This window comes from Engystomops pustulosus, chromosome 7 (genome assembly GCF_040894005.1).
Source record: "Engystomops pustulosus chromosome 7, aEngPut4.maternal, whole genome shotgun sequence".
In the NCBI taxonomy this organism is placed as follows: Eukaryota; Metazoa; Chordata; class Amphibia; order Anura; family Leptodactylidae; genus Engystomops; species Engystomops pustulosus.
This window is the reverse complement of record NC_092417.1, coordinates 59,959,428-59,979,476: the sequence shown is the minus strand read 5'-3', so window position 1 is coordinate 59,979,476 and position 20,049 is coordinate 59,959,428. Positions and strand designations below refer to the sequence as shown.

Here is a 20,049-nt window from a genome sequence, read left to right as displayed (position 1 = left end):
ATAAATATGATATCTACTAATGTATATACAGCATACCATTCAATCACATGTAATTCTAGGCCCCCATCATTAAAGTGGGCAGTGAGCAGCACCCCCTCAGCAATTCATATGTAGTCAACAGTGTCCCCATTAATTACTTAATTTATTTTACTAGTTAATGTACTTAATTTATCTAATAAATACATTATTCAGCTGCCCCGGTTATAATTATACTGTCTAGCAGCGTCCAATTTTCCAGCAGTGTTCTATTATAATATGGGGAAGGAGCTTCCCCCTTATAATATACTGTCCAGGAGCCCATCCCCTCTATAATACAGTGGGTATGGAAAGTATTTAGATGTCTTTAAATTTCTTATTCTTTGTATCATTGCAGCCAATTGGTAAAATAAAAAATGTTCTCTTTTTATGCTCAGTAATATCGTACACTCTGCCTCTCATTTTGACTGAAACTGAAATGTAGATATTTTTATATAACTTATTAAACAAGAAAAACTGAAATACCATATGGTCATAAGTTTTCAGCCCTTTTGCCCAGTATTGAGTAGAAGCAGCTTTTGTGCTAGTGCAGCCAGGAGTCTTCTTAGGAATGATGCAACAAGATTTGGGGAACCTCTTCCTCTTCCCTGCAGAACATCTCCAGTTCCCACAGGTTGGATGGTGAACATTTGTGTAAGTCATTTTCAGGTCTCTCCAGAGATGCTCAATTAGGTTTAGGTCAGGGCTGTAGCTGGGCCAGTCAGGAATGGTCACAGAGTTATTCTGAAGCCAATGCTTTGTTATTTTAGCTGGGTGCTTAGGGTCATTGTCTTTGGTTCAGTCTGAGGTCCAGAGCACTCTGGAAGAGGTTTTGTTCCAGGATATCTCTGTACTTGGCCGCATTCATCTTTCCTTCAATTCTAACGTGATGCTTGCAATTGCGATTTCACCAATACCATGTGTCACTGTTGGGATTGTATTTGACAGTTAATGAGCGGCGCCTGGTTTTCTCCACACATACCGCTTAGTATTAACCCCAAAAAGTTCCATCTTTGTCTAATAAGACCAGAGAATCTTATTTCTCATAGTCTGGGAGTCCTAGATGTATTTTTTTTTGCAAACTGTATGTGGCTTCCACATGTCTTGCACTGAGAGGAGGTATCTGTCAGCAGACTCTTTGACAAAGCCCTGACTGGTGGAGGCTGCAGTGATAGGTGACTTTGTGGAACTTTCTCCCATCTCCCTACTGCTCTTCTCCCACAATTACTTAATTTGGCTGGATGGCCAAGACTGACATGCACTGTGAGCAGTGAGGTCTTATATAGACAGGTGTGTGTCTTTCCTAATCAAGTCAGTTTAATTTAACACAGCTGTACTCCAAAGAAGGAATATAACAATCCCTACTTATACGTATCAATCCTATACTCACCTCGACGTCCTTCTCCCCGCGGCTCCGTCTTCTCCTCTTCCGGCCCACACTCATCACTATGATGTGTCAGGGTTGCGGCTGTGTTGCACGTGGACCGTAGCAAGAGAAGACGGTTCATGGATACTAGTAGTGTAAACTATACTCCACTTTTTTGTCTTTAGATACAGATCTAGCTTGACAAATTCTAATGTGATCTGTCTTCTTTATATTGAAATATATCTACTCTGGTGGAGATGTATATGAAACACTTGTATATGAAGCACTTGAATTAAAAGAAAAGCAAAAAGATTATGTGTGCTATGTTCCTTTATTCCTGATATTTGGGCTGAGAACCCAACAAGAGCACCGCCCTACATTTTGGAGTCTGGTACCCCTGCTTACCTAACCCTATGATTAGTAAAGCGCTGCAGAATTTGATGACATTATATAAATAAAGATTATTATTATCAGCACTTGAATCAAGTGTTAAGTTGTCCTGCAGCTCCCCCACAGGAGAAAAGAAGCATTACACAGTGCAAACACAAGTATCATCATAACAAATATGCGAAAAACATATAGCTCCTTTCTCTCTCCTGTAGATATACACATGATATAGACACACATTGAGGAGTTGACAGCTTTATGATGAATTTACTCGGCCATTGTACTTTTCCAAATAGCTGTCAAATATATTGTGTGACAGAAAGTTGTCAACAGCAGCTGCAGAGCCAACACTGACTTCAGGGCATTGCTTGGGACAATGGCAATTGTCCTCAGTCACATCGGTCCCCTATACCTTGTGATGACACGAACACGCCAGGTAGCCTCCCAGCTGGGTCTAACACTTAAAAGGGGTATTACCATTTCAGCAAATTAACCCCTTGCTGAAACCACTTTTCACCTTCCTTACACAGCCCATTTTTTAAAATCTGACATGTGCCACTAGAAGTGGTTATAACTTTGGAATATTTCAATATATCCAGGCGATTTTGAGATTGTTTTCTTGTGATACATTGGGGCACATTTACTAAGCTCCGTGCGCCAGTTTTCTGTCAGACTTTGTGCTAGAAAGGATGTGCAAACTACTTGCACAGGTATTTAAGAAGGGTCCGCGGCACATATTAGTCTTTTGTGTCGCAGCTGCACTATTCTTCATGCTACACAAATTTCTGCACTGAAGGGGGCGTTCTGGAGCTCCGTCGGATCGTGCACCAAATTTTACATTCAAAGTCTGACAGAAGTGTGTTGCACGCCCCATGTTAAAGGTACTCCAAAAAAAAAAGTTGATGCACTCTTTGGGAGTGCAGAGGCCGCCAGATTCATGAAGGACGTGCAACAGAAATCCTGAATCTGGTACCCCCTGCACACTACACAGACAAACTGCATATAGTGAAGTTTGCACTGTTCTCAGTAAATGTGCCCCATTGTACATAGTTACATAGTGCATAGTTGTTAATTTGGGTAGAATGTGGAAAAATTTTCGATATTCAAAATTATCTACTTTTTTAACACAGCAAACTTGATGACTAACATTTACTGAATGACTGCTTTTTGTGCGATTTTTTTTTTTTTTTTTTAGGAGAATTTTTCCTATTTTCATAAAAACTCAAAATCAATCTTTTGAGGGGCCTTCTCAGGTTTCATGTCACTTTGAGAGGCCTAAACTCATAAATTACATCTTAGAAACTACATCCCTTAATGTATGTTAAACAACTTTTATGAAGTTTGTTAACACTTTAATTGTTTTACAGGGGTAAAACAAAATCGGTTGCAATTTTGAAATTTAAATATTTTTGGTTAAATGAAGATGTTTTTCAAAAAATTTAGACATTCTTGTCACGGGTGTCCCCGGGTCACGGATCGCGGGTAAACCTATGTCCCACTCCGTGATGGCCCGGCTCCCTGCGACCCTCACTTACCTTCCAATGAGCCTGCTCCCTTCCAGACTAGGCTGCATGCGTGTCTGCTCTCCCTAGGGCATGCGTGCACCGGCACTCAAGAGTTTAAAGAGCCAGTGCACCGCTGATCCTGCGTTGTTCTCCCGCTGCCATCCTGGCCTGGACTGTGTTCTGTACTTCTACCTTGGCTGCCACCGTGGGCTAGTCGCACCTGTGGAATGACCTGGTGGCAGCCCGCCGCAGCAAGACCATCCCACTTTGCGATGGGCTCTGGTGAAGACCAGGTGCCACTTAGACTCCGGTGCCAGGTGTCGGCTAGTCCCATCTCCCGCGGTGGTCCAGAGGGTCCACTGACCCAGAACCCTAGCATTCTCAGTGGATAAAATACCAAAACGCTCCACATAGTTTGATACCCAATTTCTCCCGAGTATAACAATCCCCCATATGTGGTGGTAACCTACTGTATGGGCACACGCCAGGGCATTGAAGGGAAGGAGCAACATTTAAAGCAGATATCCATTGTCATTTTGTAAACTCTATGTTTTCGTATGGCTATATTTTTGGATACATAACTTTAATTATTTTTTGGTTGGTTTAGAGCCTATTTTTTATGCGTTGTTTTATGCGTGGTACCGGTTTAGCGCACATATCTTTTTTTGGTTTCTTTTTAGTACATTTTTGTGAAGGGATTTTATGAAAAATTTACTGTTTAGCTGTATGTTCTGTTTTTTTATGTCGTTCACCAAGCGTGTTTCACCAAGCGTGTTTCAGGGTTTTGTAATTTTTCTACTTTATTAGATTTATGTGGGGTATGTTGTTGTTTTAAAAGAAAAATGTTCTTATCGCGGCACTACCCTGACATTAACATTGATATAAAATGGACAGCGGGCGTGCTAATGGCGACATACAGGTGCTTAACTGTATAACCAAATTTGAACAAGACAGAAAGTAGCACCAAGCACTTGAAGTATAACAGTTAAAAATAAAAATAATATACTATACATACAAATATACACATTCTTTCAGATCTCAGGCTGGGATAAAAAAAAAGCAGTAAAAATGGCACTAATAGGGCCCAAGTGCACATTTCTGCCTTTTAAAATATAGAATATAGACTACAAAAATGTGGTCCGTGGATACTATGATTGTTTTGAGTCCTTGTAATGTTTTATTCTTTATTTTTGTTGTTTTGTTGTTGCTTACCAAAGAAATCTGAGTCCATACTTTGTATTTTTACACTGTCCGTGTCGCTCTGACTAGATGGTAATGTCTCTGCGATATATTGCGAGAAAGAGTAAACAAAAATGGTCCTGTGTGTTGGTGTTTTACTTTTAAGTTTAATTATTTTAATACAAAAACTTTACAAAAACTCTAGTATCAGACCAAGCCTGATTTTTAAAATCTGCCCTGTGTCACAATAAGTTCTTATAACTTTGGAATCCAGGGGATTTTGAGATTGTTTTCTTGTGACATATTGTACTTCAAAATAGTTAAATTAGTAAATAGTTGGCTGATTTTGTGCTTAGTTCTGAAAAAAAGAGTTCTAAATTCTTGAGGCTTAGAATTTTGGGTGTGATTTTTCACATTTGCATGAAAATCTCTGAAGCCTATATTTACAGGGACCTGCTTGGCTTCCACATGACATTGAGCGGGCTAAATAAAACTAAAGCCCCAAATTACCCCATTATAGAAACTCTGCAACACATAAAATAACTATTTAAAGAAGTTTATTAACCCTTCAAGTGTTTCACAGGGGTTATAACAAAATGGTTGTGCAATTTAGAATGAACTTGTTATTTTTTAGGCAATGCATTCATTTTGGCCTCAGTTTTGCTTGAGTTTACCGATATCCCATAGGCAGGGGCGGTGCAATGGGTAGGCAAAGGAGAATCTATAAAATTGTGTTTCTAGGTGCCATGGATCCAGCGATATTCAGGCTTGAAGTGAGGTTCTATGTGTCACAGAGCCAGAGATATAGCCCTCTGAAGTTTGACTGATATGATGAACATTCGTTCCTCTTTGCCTAATGCCTATTGCCTATTAACACCGCAACCCAGAACATGTCCATAAAGTTAAATGTAACACCAAAAACACACACATGTTCTCGAAAGTTTTTATTTCACACCATCCTCCATTATTTTCCCCTATGTTATGTTCTCACTCAGATTCTTATGAATCATGGAGGGTTCTGTTATTGTGTGGCTAATACAATGGCGCAAATCTAAAAGTGACTTTTGCTATCTCATTAGCTTGGTTTATGGATATATGGTTATTTATTTGGGTTTATATGGTGTAAAGGAGCGCAGAATGATAGATCTGTGTGAAGCTCAGTGCAATTTTCTGCAAAAATAGTTTGGTGTCCCCTGTGGATTTAACGTTCCCTTTGCGGCATATTTTGATGAATATACACATGTGGGGTCTGTATGATCTCCTCACATCTTGCTGTTTTTAGGAAACTATATTTTCTTTCTATAAATATGGATTTGTACATATTTAACAGGAAATATTGCATTTTCATGCAATTTTTGCATTTTATTGCTGTTTGCTGCAAAGTTGCATGAAGGTGGCAGTTTGTATGAATTTAAAAGTCATTCTTGCTTACATGGTGATTTCTGGAAAAAAAATTACAGAATTTTGACAGAATAGGAGCTTTTTATTTTGTGTGTGATATATTTTTAAACACATTTGTGGATAGCAACCAAATATGTCACAGTTTTTGTTTTAGCATTTTTGGGAGTGCAAATTCTTGATGTTGTGTATTGTGGTATATATAAATCTGCTCACTTTGTCTTAAATCCCTATTTGTGCGTAAACCTCCACTTTGATGTGAGTTTTATGTAAAAACGCACGTTATCGAGGCATTCTCAATGCACTTTTTGTTTAATAATTTATGTTTGTCACAAAGTTACATGAGGGTGGTCAAATGTTAGTTGCCAAATGCATCGCCAGGTTGTCTGCTTTCAAAATTATATAGGTTTTAGGGGTGCCTTTACTTTTTAATCTGTTTTATTGATATATTTTGCAGGTTGTGTCTTAAAATTTCTAGCTGAAAAGCAGATGTTTAGTTATTTCAGTTTTAGTTATATTATGATGATTTATTTATGTGAACATATCAATATGAGGCATTTGTGAACTGTACACATGTCCATCTATTACATTTAGGAGATGTGAAGGTATTTATTTTGTGTTTGGAGCTCAATTTTTGCCATCAAAGTCAAATTTTCAGTATTTTTTATAAAATGTTTCAGTTTGAGGGGGCCTATGTCTATAAACTCTTTAATGCAATTTTGAAAATGGTGCAAGTGTCTTCCTTCATAAAATACGTGGTTTGCTGCAGTTTACTTAAATTCTTTTTGCTGTATTTTATTTGTAAATGTCAAAATTCTAAAATTCTATCCTGCCGAATCAGGGAGGGTTGAAAGCTATGGTCTCTTACAAAGAATAGTGAGGTAGAAGGGCTTTCCTGTTTCCTTGCAGTCCCACCATCCCAGTCTATGATTTTGCACAGCTTTCTCTTTCTGCACCTCAAGCTGTATCACAGAATCTTCATCTCTTCCCTGAACCTCTGAACACTAGTTAAACATCAGGGATGCTAGTATTTGCGATTATTTGAGGGATGATATCCTGATAAATGCCCCCCATAACGTTTTTGGGTAATTTCGATTTGGTTAAGAATCTCTTACATTTTTTTGTGTATGAAGCTACTTAACAGACCTATATGTGTACATGGTTAAAAACTTAGTCTGGTTCTGCAGACAAACTTCTTTGCATCTTTTTCATTCTTCTTTATCTACCTTAAGGGACAATGTTGAACCAATAAAAGAGAGTACTGTATAAAAGGAGGATCAGACTACAAAGGTTTTGTTTGCAGTCTGTTGCCATGCAGAGATGTAGGCCTACATATAGAATGATAATGGTAGAAAGGTTGAATAAAAATATTTTATTTCAGATTGGAAAAAGGGTTGAGGTAATGGACTTTCCCTAAAAGAGCAAGTGTAGCTGGATCATGGGTAGTTTATATCAGGGTACATGGTTTAAAATGACATAAAACCAACATATAACTGAATGACAAGAAAGACAAATTATCCATTTGCCAGATTTTAAGAATAAGTATAATTGTAAAAAAGCATTTTAAAAAAGCATTTAATACATGTTTAAGACACAGAGATGGAATTCCAAAAATACTGAAAAAGTCAAGACCTGAACTGACACTTTTACTTCCTACAAATGTAAAGGAATGTACAGGATTACAAAAACATTTTTAAAACCGAAAGCCTGGTGTTTTTTCTAATCCTGGACCAACCCTTTAAAGAGACACTAAACCAAATGTCTGTAACTTATAAATGAGCAACAATGTGCAGATATGTGGCACAACGTAGCAAATGTTGGGACAAATGTTACTAGATATCCCAGAATCCTCTCCACAGTCAGACAAAATGGCTGATAGCAGATTACAATACATTTCATTTATGAAATTTCCAGACAGTCTTAAGATCAAGTGCCCCTTTAAGTGACAGTTCATATCGTTGCATAATACAGATCACTCTTTACAAGCAATATATATATAAAACCATCATTCACTGACCAAGTTCTTCATACCTTCCTTGGTATAGTCCCTAAATGTTACCTAGTACAACATGGATGATAGGTTCAGTATATAATTTTTTTCTATAAATTGTGGCCATCTGACTGTACAGATAATGTTTAATGGATTGTCTGCACAATACATGTAAAATATATTATCCCTTTAATTGCAAATAAATGGGGCTAAATCGGTCACTTTTATATAGGATCTATAAGACCCATAGGTATATACATATATACTACAAACTACAGTATACTCTAAAGCATTGTAGGGCTGGGGTGTACATATACTGATTCAGGGTGAATTGTATGCTACAGATTCATTCCTCCAACTTCTTTACAGTTTTTGTTTAGTTTTAGCAGTTTTCACTTGGAAACCATCAACAAGCTGATATTGCTGGGTCTCTATGTCCGACTTTGGTCCAACACACTTGGTCTGTGTGTAGGCAGGATTAACTATTATGGACTCGGTAAAGCAGAACTGAACTTGCATATTACATTTAGTTCAGCTGTGTTGGGTTTGCGCTGGTATTGACCTCTTGGAATGGATAATAATCTCATTATTGTGTCACTTCAGGTTTTCACATTTGGCTAAAATGTGCAGTTGTTTTTAGTGATTTTGAGATAATATTGCAGCACATCCATAATAAAACCACAATGTGCAAAGCTTGATGCTAATTTTTCTCCATTTTTGACAAAGACAGTGCCACACCTGTCCATTGTATTAAATGGTGCAAAGGCAAAGGGGGAGACTAATGAAAGTATAGATCATGTTCTATTGCCCCTGTGTTATTAGAATGGACAGCACACACTGCCCTGAATCATTCAGTGCCAACTAACTGTGCAACCAATCCAATAAAGAGTAGAGGATGTCCTGGTCGGAAACATTTTTTTACGGATCCCTCATAGGATCCACAAAAAATGGATGAACGAAATGAATGTCTGTTTTTCACTGCTGATTATGAATATTATTGTGTGCAGGTAGTCTAAAGACATACTGGTTATCTACCATCTGCATTTATCCTGCTGGTTCATCCTCTCTTGAAAACATTAGTTCTGCAAAAAAAGTCATTGTGGGAGGTTTATCAGAAGTGTCTGAGAGCAGAACTGTTCTAAAACAGTTTTACCTCAGACACTTCTGATAAATCCCCCCTATTTCAAAGCAAGTGGCCACCATCTCACAATCCATCAAGTGGGGTGCTGTCAGATTGCATAGTTATAGCTCATAAATTAGAAAAGAAAAAGCATGCAACAACAAAATTACCAAGCAGGACACGGAATGTCACAGGTGGTGCTGAGTCCTGCTGTCGGCAGGTCATGGGACCCAGCGACTTTACACAAACTTTAGTACAGGTAGTCCCCGGGTTACGTACAAGATAGGTTCTGTGGGTTTGTTCTTAAGTTGAATTTGTATGCAAGTCAGAACTATATATTTAATAATTGTACCACCAGCCAAATTTTTTTTGACAATTGGATTTTAAAAATGTTGAAATGTTATCAGAACCAGAATGAACAATAAAATTTCATTGCAGACACCTTTAATAACTGTTACATCTGTTTATTGTAGCCTAAGGCTAAAGTACATTAAATTACCAACATCCAGGGGTCCGTTTGTAACTAGAGGTCGTCTGTAAGTCGAGTGTTCTTAAGTAGGGGACCGCCTGTACTAGATTGGTGAACCTATTAAAGTTTTGTAATGGTAGCCAACCACTTTAATAGATTTTAATATTTTTGTGTAAATTAAGAATACATATTTTTTGAGGTGTGTGTTTTTTATTTCTGCATGCTTTGTTTATTCTGTTATTTAAGCACTGCAACATTTTTTTACCCTACACACAATCAATCAATTAGCTAAAAATGTAAAAATGAGGATTTATTGTAGAGACAGGATCTTACAGTTATTCCTTTTATGTATCTTGCAAGTGACCTTGTAAATTTCATCCATCGTTATTATCCAGCTTTGCATTTCTCCTTAGAAGATAATTATTTAAAATAAATATGCTCTTGTACATTGTATGTAATCTGATCAATATATAGATCTATGGTCATCTCATAGGCCAATCACATGACTAGGTAATCCAAGATGCCCATCACAACACATAAGCAGCACGTGATTCAAGTTGCATTGAATACATTTTGGCAGCTGAATGTTGATAGAAGTAGAAACAATAATTTCTCTTAATTTATGCAATTTTAAATGATGCAGTTTTTTTCTGTCTAAAGAAACTTATTGGCACAATGATAATGAGTTCTGGCACAGACTCTTAGAGCTATAGAGATGTTCAGACAAAAGGATGTTAACAATCAATGGGGGAGATTTATTAGAAGTGCAAATCTGTTCTGGTTGATCATAGCAACCAATAAGAGCTCAGCTTTCTTTAAACAGCTTCTATAAACAGCTGTCGGAAAATGAAAGCTGAGATCTGAATGGTTTCCATGAGCAACTAGAACAGTTTTGCTCTCAGACCCTTGTGATAAATCTCCCCCAATGTGTTGTTATACATGGAGTAGGCTCTTCAGAAATCCCTGTGGGTCCGACGGGGCAAACTTTTGGCACTTAATTATATTTCCTCAGAAGAAATTAATGGGATGATCTTACTATATGTGAAATGTTTATAAAGTAAGAGTCCACTGCTACTTGTCGGCAATCAGATCCATAAATACTTTCCATAAAACTTCCTGGAAGCAACAAAGCTAGTGACTTCCATCCATGGCTTTATCTATGATTGGGCAGAACCATAAAGGAGTTGCTCTGTGATGAGCACCCTGTTATCACTAGTCTATCAGTTGGAAAGCTAGGGGTCTATATATATATATAGGAACATATAAAGTGTATTGGTTCCTTTAATTTTGTCATTTTATTCAATCTAGTGCTGTAGTGTTTCATACAAAAATACATTTTACCCACATTGAATATAAACTTCTTTTGAAAGCTTGTCCTTCTACGGCCATTTTATTGGAGACCATGAAGCATCCATTGTGTAGAAGACCATTCTTTGGCATATGTGAAAAGTAACGCTTGTTGTATGTGCAGATTTCTCCATACATATAAAATAGTACCTTATTTTGTTCAGATAGATAATACCAGGAGAGGATTTTACACAAAATATTAAGCTGTACACAAGTGAATTCCCATTAGCTTTCATTTTAGTATCAAAATATAAAAAAGTAAAAATAAAAAAAAAAATCTGATAGAAAGATACAATCTTCCTACTGGGTATTGAAGATCACAGACATCCAGGCCTGGGATATTATAGAACAGCTTACACTACAAACTCAGGGACTTCATCATGAGTAAGGTCCAAGGAGAAGTATTTGCTGGCTTTCTTGGCTGTGAAGGGCTCCTGCATATTGATGCACTGCTGGGCAAGACAACCATTACAATAAAGGCCTCTATTGTCTACGTCATGACCACATCCAAAGGTGTAGCTCTGGGCTGTGTCTTGGCAAAGACCGGCAATCTGAAGGAAGTCTTTCTGATACAAGCGGATGTCATCCAGACTCAAGCTGTGCCGATCTGTCGAGGTCTTTGGTTTCCTGCAGGTGGTCTGGAAAACAACATATATATTGGGAAATGTAATAACTTTTCATTACACAAACAATATTAATTATTTGCTGTAATGTGCTTAAAGTGGACAACCCCTTTAAGTTTTTATATTAGTCTCAAAAATAGGATATTGTGGGGGGAAGGGGGAGGTGACCATTGTGAGCCCTCAAATATATCTTATGTTCACATGTTGCAGTGATGGAAACAGGGACTGTATGGAATAAGGTCAGAGCAAGGTATAACTTACCTGTGGCAATGAGTCAATGCTTTGACCACGGAGCTTCACTACAGTTTCTGAAGAGCTGGAAGTTGATGAGTTTACTTCTTTTACTACTAATCCTTCAGGGCAGAAAGAAGGATTGTATCAGTACTATAAAAGTCAGAAATTCAATGGGGTTTTCTTACACGTCAATATTAACCAATAAAAGGAAACCAACCGTGAGGAAACTACCATCAGAAGTAGATCTTATTGTAGATTCCTCCTGCCCGCCTTTGCCCTAATCTGTAATTAAATAATCCTGGAACTTAAACTAACTTGTTAAAAACGTTATTTTACTAATATGGGGCGTGCTGTAGCCTTGGCTCCCAGTGCTCAGCCAGGCTACTCCACGTCCCAGTACCCTCTGCAGTTAATTTACATTTTACTAAAATAAAGTTTTTAACAAGTTAGGTTAGGTTCCAGGATTATTAAATTGGAACAGAGACAGGCAGAAGGAATCTACCTTCAGATCTACTTCTGATGATAGATTCCTAATGGTGTGTTTGCTGTAATGTCCAGGCCCTTTTTCAATTCTGCATTTTTCACTCCCCACCTTCAAAAATCCATAACTTTTTTATTTTTCCATGTAGAGGGCTGTGTGGGGATTTCATAGTGACAGTATTTCATATTCCATGCCGTGTACTAGGAAGCAGGAAAAAAAAATCCATTGCGCATTTGTGGCATTTTCTTGTGAGCTTGGATTTTACGGCTTTCACTGTGCATGTCTATGCCATGTCTACTTTATTCTTTGGGTCGGTGTGATCACGAGGATAAGAGATCTATATAGGTTTTATAATGTTTACATACATTTACAAAAATTTAAATGTCTAGTACAAAAAAGAAAATCATTTTTGGCGCTAATAACTTTTTCATATTTCAGTGTACAAAGCTGTGGGTGTAATTTTTTGTGACTTTTGATTATGTTTTCAAAGTTACCATTTTAAGGACTATCCAGCCTTTTGAACTTTTTATAGAATTTTTTTTTTAAAGTGTCATTTTCGACTATTTTTCGTTAAGGGGTTAAACACCGGGAAAAAATATATATTTTGATCTATCGTACATTTTAGCATGCTGCAGTACCTAATATGTTTATGACTTTTACTGTTTATTTATATTTATATCATTTTTCGGGAAAGGGGGGTGACTTTGAATTTTTTTTTAAGTTTTTAACTTTTTTTAAAAATGTTATTATTTTTCAGACCCCCTGGGGTACTTTAACCCTAGGTTGTCTGATCCTATCATATACTACCAAACTACATTATGGCAGTAAATGGGGATTTTACACATCATTAAATCGCACATTGTAATGAATGAGTTAAAACTAGACAGCCTCAAATCTTCATATGAGGCTGTCAAAGTAACTGTTCACCGCCCCCTGATGACTTCAAAGGGGGCCGCGATCAAATCCAATATGGCAGAGTCTAAGCGCCACCAGGATTTTAATGCCACCAGCAGCTTTGCATGGTTACATGTTAAACACCTGCGATCAGTGCTAGCACCACCTGCGGGTGTTACCGGTGGTTATTTGCTGCAATATGCGTTTTAGGGAGCATAGGAGGGGTCGGCTGTCCCCGCCTCATTGAATACATTAGGCAACATCACAATGGAGATACAAATGTGCTGAGTTTCTCGGACATAGAGAAGGTAGAATGCAGTCCAGAAGGAGGGGATCGTTCCCTCAATTTAGTGCGTCAGGAAAGTAGATGCATTATGAAATTCAGGGCCATGGGCACATCAGGTCTTAATGACTAAATGTGTTTCTCTAGGTTGTGAGGTACAAGTATTGTCCATTTATAAGCATCGAGATATATGATAGTGTCTCTTTATGCTTGATTGTATTTTTATGTCTTACAATATGTGTTTTATTTTTAATTGTACACTACCCTATCTCCCTCCCTTCTTTTCCCATTTTGAAAATGTATATATGTTTGGGAGATAACACGTTTAAGGTTGATTAGGTGTTTAGCTTTCTGAGCCTTATAGGGAACTTTAGGTAGTTTCGGTTTAGGGTGTGTTTTAACATTGCTTGGGATTACCATAGCGATGCATGCCTGGGTTGCCCCTTATATTTGGCAAGACGTGCGCATGCGTTATCACTGCCTTGAGAAAGCGCTGAAGAAAACAGCCTGTTGGCTAGACGGCTGTGCGGGCCTCCCTGTGTACACTTTGTATGAATAAAGGAAGCATGTTCACTTAGATTGGCGAGTGCCACTTCATTCTTCTTTTTCCTGGACTCACTATGTTATGCTGTAAAGCTGTGCACAACCCATTCCCCCACCTTACCTGCTGTACAACGTTAATTGACCGACGTTGATTGACCCGTTTGGTTGGCCGTGTCCGCATATAGTCTTCTACTGCAGCAGACTCCAACCTTGTATGGAGGGGGTTCAGCTTGTGAGCCATCTCCATATAGCAGGAGCCCAGGTGTGATGTAATAGTCACACGTCGGTAAGGGGTTAACTAAAGTCTAATGGCTGTGACCTTCATCAAACCTGAGATGTAAGGCTCATGGTCTAACAGTCACCCTCCTAAAAAGTTAAACATTGACCCGTAATTATACATTATTATTATAGTAATAATTTCAATAGGGAATATGATTCTTTCTAAGTATTGAGAATCAGAAAACCTCTTTCCCTAAAAGCAGTGCCACTCAGGTTATGTGTGATATTGTAGCTAAGGCCTACTAACTTCCATGTAAGACACATATGTGCAGTGAGATGATGCTTATGAAAAAAAACAACCTGTTTAATACATTTTCCAGAAATGCTTCCAAATACACTGTCACACTTACCGGAGTATCCATTAGTTTGCTGTGAGATTAACATGTCTTCCGTGATATAAATACACAGGTCAGGACTAACATCCAAAGGCAGATCTATGTCCTTGGGGTCGTCTACCAACATCTCAATCTCTGCAAGAATAACCAAGATGTAATGTAAAGTTCGATATATTTTAAAGGTGACATCACACTTAAATTTAACATACAAGCGCACGTCAGGTGGCTTTGGGACACTAAACCCACTACAGTTCCTTATGGTTTAGTATGACCAAATCATCTAGTATGACCGGTGTCCATGGCCACATATATACTTCCCTAGGTATGGAACGCTTGTCGCCTGCGTGACGCTGCCAGTGAAGCCATAACACCTCGGCTTCATTGCGCATGCGGTGTACATACAGTGTTTACTCAGTACAGCTGGGATGTACTACGCTGCCTTCACTGGAATCACATTAGGTGCTGAGCCCTCCAGTCCATGGTAAGTATATATGTGGCCACAGACAGTGGTCATACTGGGGATTTAATTCCAAATCCACCTGCCCAGTTCCCTTCAATTTTAGCTGTTGAGTGCCTACAACCTATACCACACAACACCGACTTCACTACAGATTCCCTGCCAAATTGGATTCCCCAAATTGCCTCTGCTACTTTAAGATTCATTTTTACCACCATACAGTGATTGATTTTACTGCCATACAGTTATTACGGTAATTTTATCGCCATACAGTGATTAAGTAATATTAATCACTGTATTGCGGTAAAATTAATCACTGTATTTGCTCCAGGAATAAAGATGTTATTGATAATATTGGCTTATTTATAGACATCTTTGTTTATTATGAGTATGATGGGACTTATGTGCTGGTGAAGTTCATCATGTTGCAGTATTATTTGCCCATTGTATGGTGGTATTGTTGGTACTATTGGGCTAAATTGCCGGGTTGGCACTTTGAGATAGATAAATGTCTGCTTTGGTTTGCAGTTTGGGCACCCGGTCTGTAAAAGATTTAGCATCACAGTTTACAGGATAAAATTCGTTTTTCAATAGTTGTAGTTTACTTATTGGACAGAAATTAAATAAAAATATCATAATCTGCCATCCAGGGGATCCAAATCATCATTTAAAGCGCTTTCCACAAATGACTAGGGTGTCAGGACCTTGACCCTACCAATATTTTTACCATGTCCTGCAAGAGCTAACTCTGCTCAAAAAAATCTGACTTGTTTTAGGAGTTTTACACTCCATGATTTTGCATATGATCCAACTCTATGACCATGCCATGGACTGCTGCCATTATGTTTTATTATGTTGTAACAAGTGATATGACTTGAACAAAAATAAGTGTCAAGGTAGATTGATGAAGGGGGCAGCAGGTCCATCACAGAACATTACCATCATCTTGCGAGTCGTCCTCCAGCCTGTCCTTCCCCGCACTCTCTGCCCCGGAGGTATGGGAGCTGCTGTGAGAGGTCATGGAGCTGCAGGTTTTCAACTTGCGATGCAGTGATGTTCCAGAGAAGCTGTCCTCTCCAATGTCCCTGTGCTTTGTATCTGCCTCTATCCCTGAGGTGTGTGAGCTGCTGTGACTGGCTGTAGAGTTTCGGGACAGTCTCTTGTGTTTGACGCTCCCTGCGCTGCTTCCACTTGCCCTTGATCTCTTCTCCAACTGATCCATGTCTTGATCCAGCGTGTCGCTGATGTAGGACTCCCTGTATTGTTTCTTCTCTGTAAAATCATAGGGCATGTTAGACGTTTTTAAAACAATTCTACTAATGTTCTAGTGATTTCTAGTGACCCCAAGCACCCACTAAAGAGAGAGAACTAAGTAATGATTCATATGATTTTTAACAATAACTCTTCAGACTGAGAGAATTAGCCCATAGGCTTTGTCTGATCCTGTTTACCCATAGATCAGGGATATTACATATGCTTGCCATCTGTTTATCTCCCTCTTCAAACAGCGGATTATTCCAAACAACAAAACTCCTGAGCAGGTTGTTGATCCATCTCACCTTCATTTTCTTCTAGTTTCCGGACCTGCCTCAGGACAGGTTGGAGATTCATATATAATCGATGACTATTGCTGAGCAGCTGAAGGAGGTGTCGAGAACGCATAGAGCAGCCGGTGTAGTACATTAACTTTCTGGCTGAGGGTAAACCATCTGGTAAAATTTCAAACTTCTTGCCCTGTGATATATAAGATATGTCAAACCACTACAATGTACCACCAAATTATTGCACAATTTACAAAGATTATCATAGGGGGATTTTGGATGTCGTCCATCACGTATTGGGTCTATCAAAGTACTATGGCTTCCAATACATCAGAATCCACAGTGCAGACGTGAAAAGAGGCTAATTTGAACTTGTAAATTCTCATTAACTTCTCATGAGCTGTAATCCTGGCATCTTGTTGTGTTACACATATAATGGCTTCTTTGTTAGGGGAGCACAGACTTCACGAGAGCATGTATAATGGATGATCTAGGGACTTATTATGTTACCCATCCAGCTGCCTTTTCTGTTTACTTACCACAAACACTAACTTTCCTACATTAGTCCAGGGAAAGTCATAAAGAAGCTGTTTCTCGTCACCTGAACACTGGAAAACAGAAGCAAGAAAAAGATGAATTTCATATTATGTGCTTTGTATTGCTAAAGTTCCCATCATTTTTTAAACTGAACATATAACAGAGGAACAAGGGGCATGTCAGATTCCCTAAACTTTTAGCAAACTTTTTAGCAAAAGTGCTATTTTTCTCATTTGATGAATAAAAGTTTAGGTTTTAATAATGGTCAGATATGGACGATTTTGTGCTGTCAAAGGGCAGATTTGATAATATAACTATAACAAAATGAAAAAAAGTTGTCACCATCTGTACTGACCTGAAAGATTTGGATTCCTCTTAATGTAAGTCCAAGAATTAATGAGGCTTCTATCTCTCTCTTATCCTAAAAATATAAATGAAGTAGATTTTGGCCAAAAGAAAAGTAAACATGTATTTTTATCAGTTCTTGAAGTTAAAGACATCAATCATAGCTGCAGCTCTTGTATTCTTATCAGATATTAGCAGATGTAGTAGATATCATGTGAACCTGTCAATGTGAGACATACCGTATATACTCGAGTATAAGCCGACCCGAGTATAAGCCGAGACCCCTAATTTTACCACCAAAACTGGGAAAAACTACTGACTCGAGTATAAGCCGAGGGTGGGAAATGCATTGGTCAAACCCCCCCAGTAGTATACAGCCTTCCAGCCCCCAGTGGTATACAGCCTGCCAGCCCCCAGTAGTATACAGCAGCCCCCCTGTAGTATACAGCAAGCCCCTAGTAGTATACAGCAGCCCCCATGTAGTATACAGCAAGCCCCTAGTAGTATACAGCAGCCCCCATGTAGTATACAGCAAGCCCCTAGTAGTATACAGCAGCCCCATGTAGTATACAGCAAGCCCCTAGTAGTATACAGCAGCCCCCATGTAGTATACAGCAAGCCCCTAGTAGTATACAGCAGCCCCATGTAGTATACAGCAAGCCCCTAGTAGTATACAGCAGCCCCCCTGTAGTATACAGCAGCCCCCCTGTAGTATACAGCAGCCCCCCTGTAGTATACAGTAAGCCCCTAGTAGTATACAGCAGCCCCTAGTAGTATACAGCAGCCCCTAGAAGTATACAGCAGCCCCCAGTAGTATACAGCAGCCCCCCTGTAGTATAAAACAGCCCCCCTGTAGTATACAGCAGCCCCCATGTAGTATACAGCAGCCCCCATGTAGTATACAGCCTGCCCCTAGTAGTATACAGCCTGCCCCTAGTAGTATACAGCCTGCCCCCACGGCCCTTAAAAAAATAAACTTAAATACTCACCCTCCGATGTCAGCGCGGCTCCCCGATGTCGGCACGACTTACCAATGTCCCCGATGTCAGCGCGTCCCGTCCTCTTTCTTCTCCGCGGCTCCTCTTCTTTCTTCCCGCGCCCATGTTTTCTTCTAGCAGGCGCATACTATGACACGGCCGCTGCTGACGTCATAGTATGCGCGGCCATGAAGAAAACATGGCCACGTCGATGATAGAAGAAAGAAGAGAGAAGAGGAGCCGCGGAGAAGAAAGAAGACGGGACGCACTGACATCGGGGACATCGGTAAGTCGCACCGACATCGGGGAGCCGCGCTGACATCGGAGGGTGAGTATTTAATTTTATTTTTTTAAGTGGGTAATTTTTTTGGGTAATAGACTCGTGTATAAGCCGAGGGGACGTTTTTCAGCACATTTTTTGTGCTGAAAAACTCTGCTTATACACGAGTATATACGGTATATCTAAATATGAGGCAGAAGGTTTTCGTGAAAAAGTTTGATGACTGCATGTAGTTTTACCTTCGTAATGTTCACCCATAAGTAAAATCATTTCCCTTACCTTGTACAATCTGTAGTAATGGACAGCAACATCCTCCAGTCTTGCTGCCTCCTTAATATACATAAGATGTGCTTCCGGCACGGACAGTGCAAATTGGTCTCTGTGGATATTCGGAATGTGCTTTAAAATGTAATCTTTTCCCCTCTTTTTTATTACCTGTACAAATATCAAAGCACATATTGAGTAATGAGCATTGAAAGCCACTTAAAAATGTAAATGGCAAATGAATTTAAACATCATTTTCAATTATTATATTGGATATTTAGGGAAGGTCCTATCCGGAGGCCACCATTAGGCCAAGTACAGGGCGACTCCAACAGCTTGGGGAATTTATGTACGTGCACCTGAAGTAGAGATCTTAAGATGGTGAGCGAGTAAGCACCAAATGAGATAATGAGAACAATGTAATACAATAGTAGAGAGAGAGGAATACAAGTTGCCAAAATGCATCACTATAACATTGTAAATATGGAGCCTCCACAACAAGTCAGCAAACAACTAAATAAGAAACATTCATAAAACAGTTGTAAACATAGAGAAAGGGAAAGAGATAGAAGCGGGTGGGAGGGGGAGACAATCCCACGTGAGTGAGCTGGGTATGATGACTAGACCTAAGGGGAAAGCCGAGACTGGCTGTGGCTACCACAGACACTGGTATTTAGGATAGAAGTCAGATTTTCATTGACCGTATATCAGTTTAAATGTCCCATGACCACAAGGCCAGGTTTCTTCCAAGCTTTGACTAAAGATTGGTCCACTGCCAAGAAATAGAAGGGGATGGGTTGTTGCAAGGTGCGAGGGATACCAAGGGACCCCAAGGGCATATACCCAGATAATGTCCTGTAACACATGTGTTTACCACTTGGGAAAAAACACCAAATATACACCACTAAATATACGTAGAATATGACCTACCGTGGCACAGCCTCTCAAGCAGTTATGGGAGTCCCCTGAAACTGCATGTGCAAATCTGGTATGGACCAAATACCAGCATAAAAGTGGTCTGTTTTTGTCTGGTGGGTGCCGGATTTATCAAGTGTGACATTTCAAGGTTGCATCACAAATTTCCTCAAATACCAAACAATTCCATTTCAATTTTGCAAACTTCCCTTGACAAATTCAAAAAATTCACACTAGGCAGAAAAAAAGATCTAGACAGTTGTCTAGATAAATATGGCACAGATT

At 39.1% G+C, this 20,049-nt stretch overlaps 1 protein-coding gene and 1 long non-coding RNA gene across 4 annotated transcripts in view; one reads left to right on the top strand and one right to left on the bottom strand.

Annotated features, from left to right (window-relative positions):
* The window catches only part of LOC140069879 (uncharacterized), a 54,478-nt gene that overhangs the window by 30,347 nt on the left and 4,082 nt on the right, over positions 1–20,049 (top strand). The gene's annotated exons all lie outside the window — the stretch shown is intronic.
* The window catches only part of FRMD6 (FERM domain containing 6), a 153,444-nt gene continuing 140,602 nt past the window's right edge, over positions 7,208–20,049 (bottom strand). For all 3 annotated transcript variants that reach the window (XM_072116100.1, XM_072116099.1, XM_072116101.1), the window contains exons 7-14: positions 18,865–19,020; positions 17,339–17,404; positions 16,986–17,054; positions 16,465–16,639; positions 15,845–16,177; positions 14,464–14,583; positions 11,661–11,752; positions 7,208–11,414 (exon numbers count right to left, since the gene is read on the bottom strand). In XM_072116100.1, the coding sequence (XP_071972201.1) occupies positions 11,130–11,414; positions 11,661–11,752; positions 14,464–14,583; positions 15,845–16,177; positions 16,465–16,639; positions 16,986–17,054; positions 17,339–17,404; positions 18,865–19,020 (1,296 nt within the window). In that variant the 3' untranslated portion in view covers positions 7,208–11,129. The remainder of the gene's footprint in view (positions 11,415–11,660; positions 11,753–14,463; positions 14,584–15,844; positions 16,178–16,464; positions 16,640–16,985; positions 17,055–17,338; positions 17,405–18,864; positions 19,021–20,049) is intronic.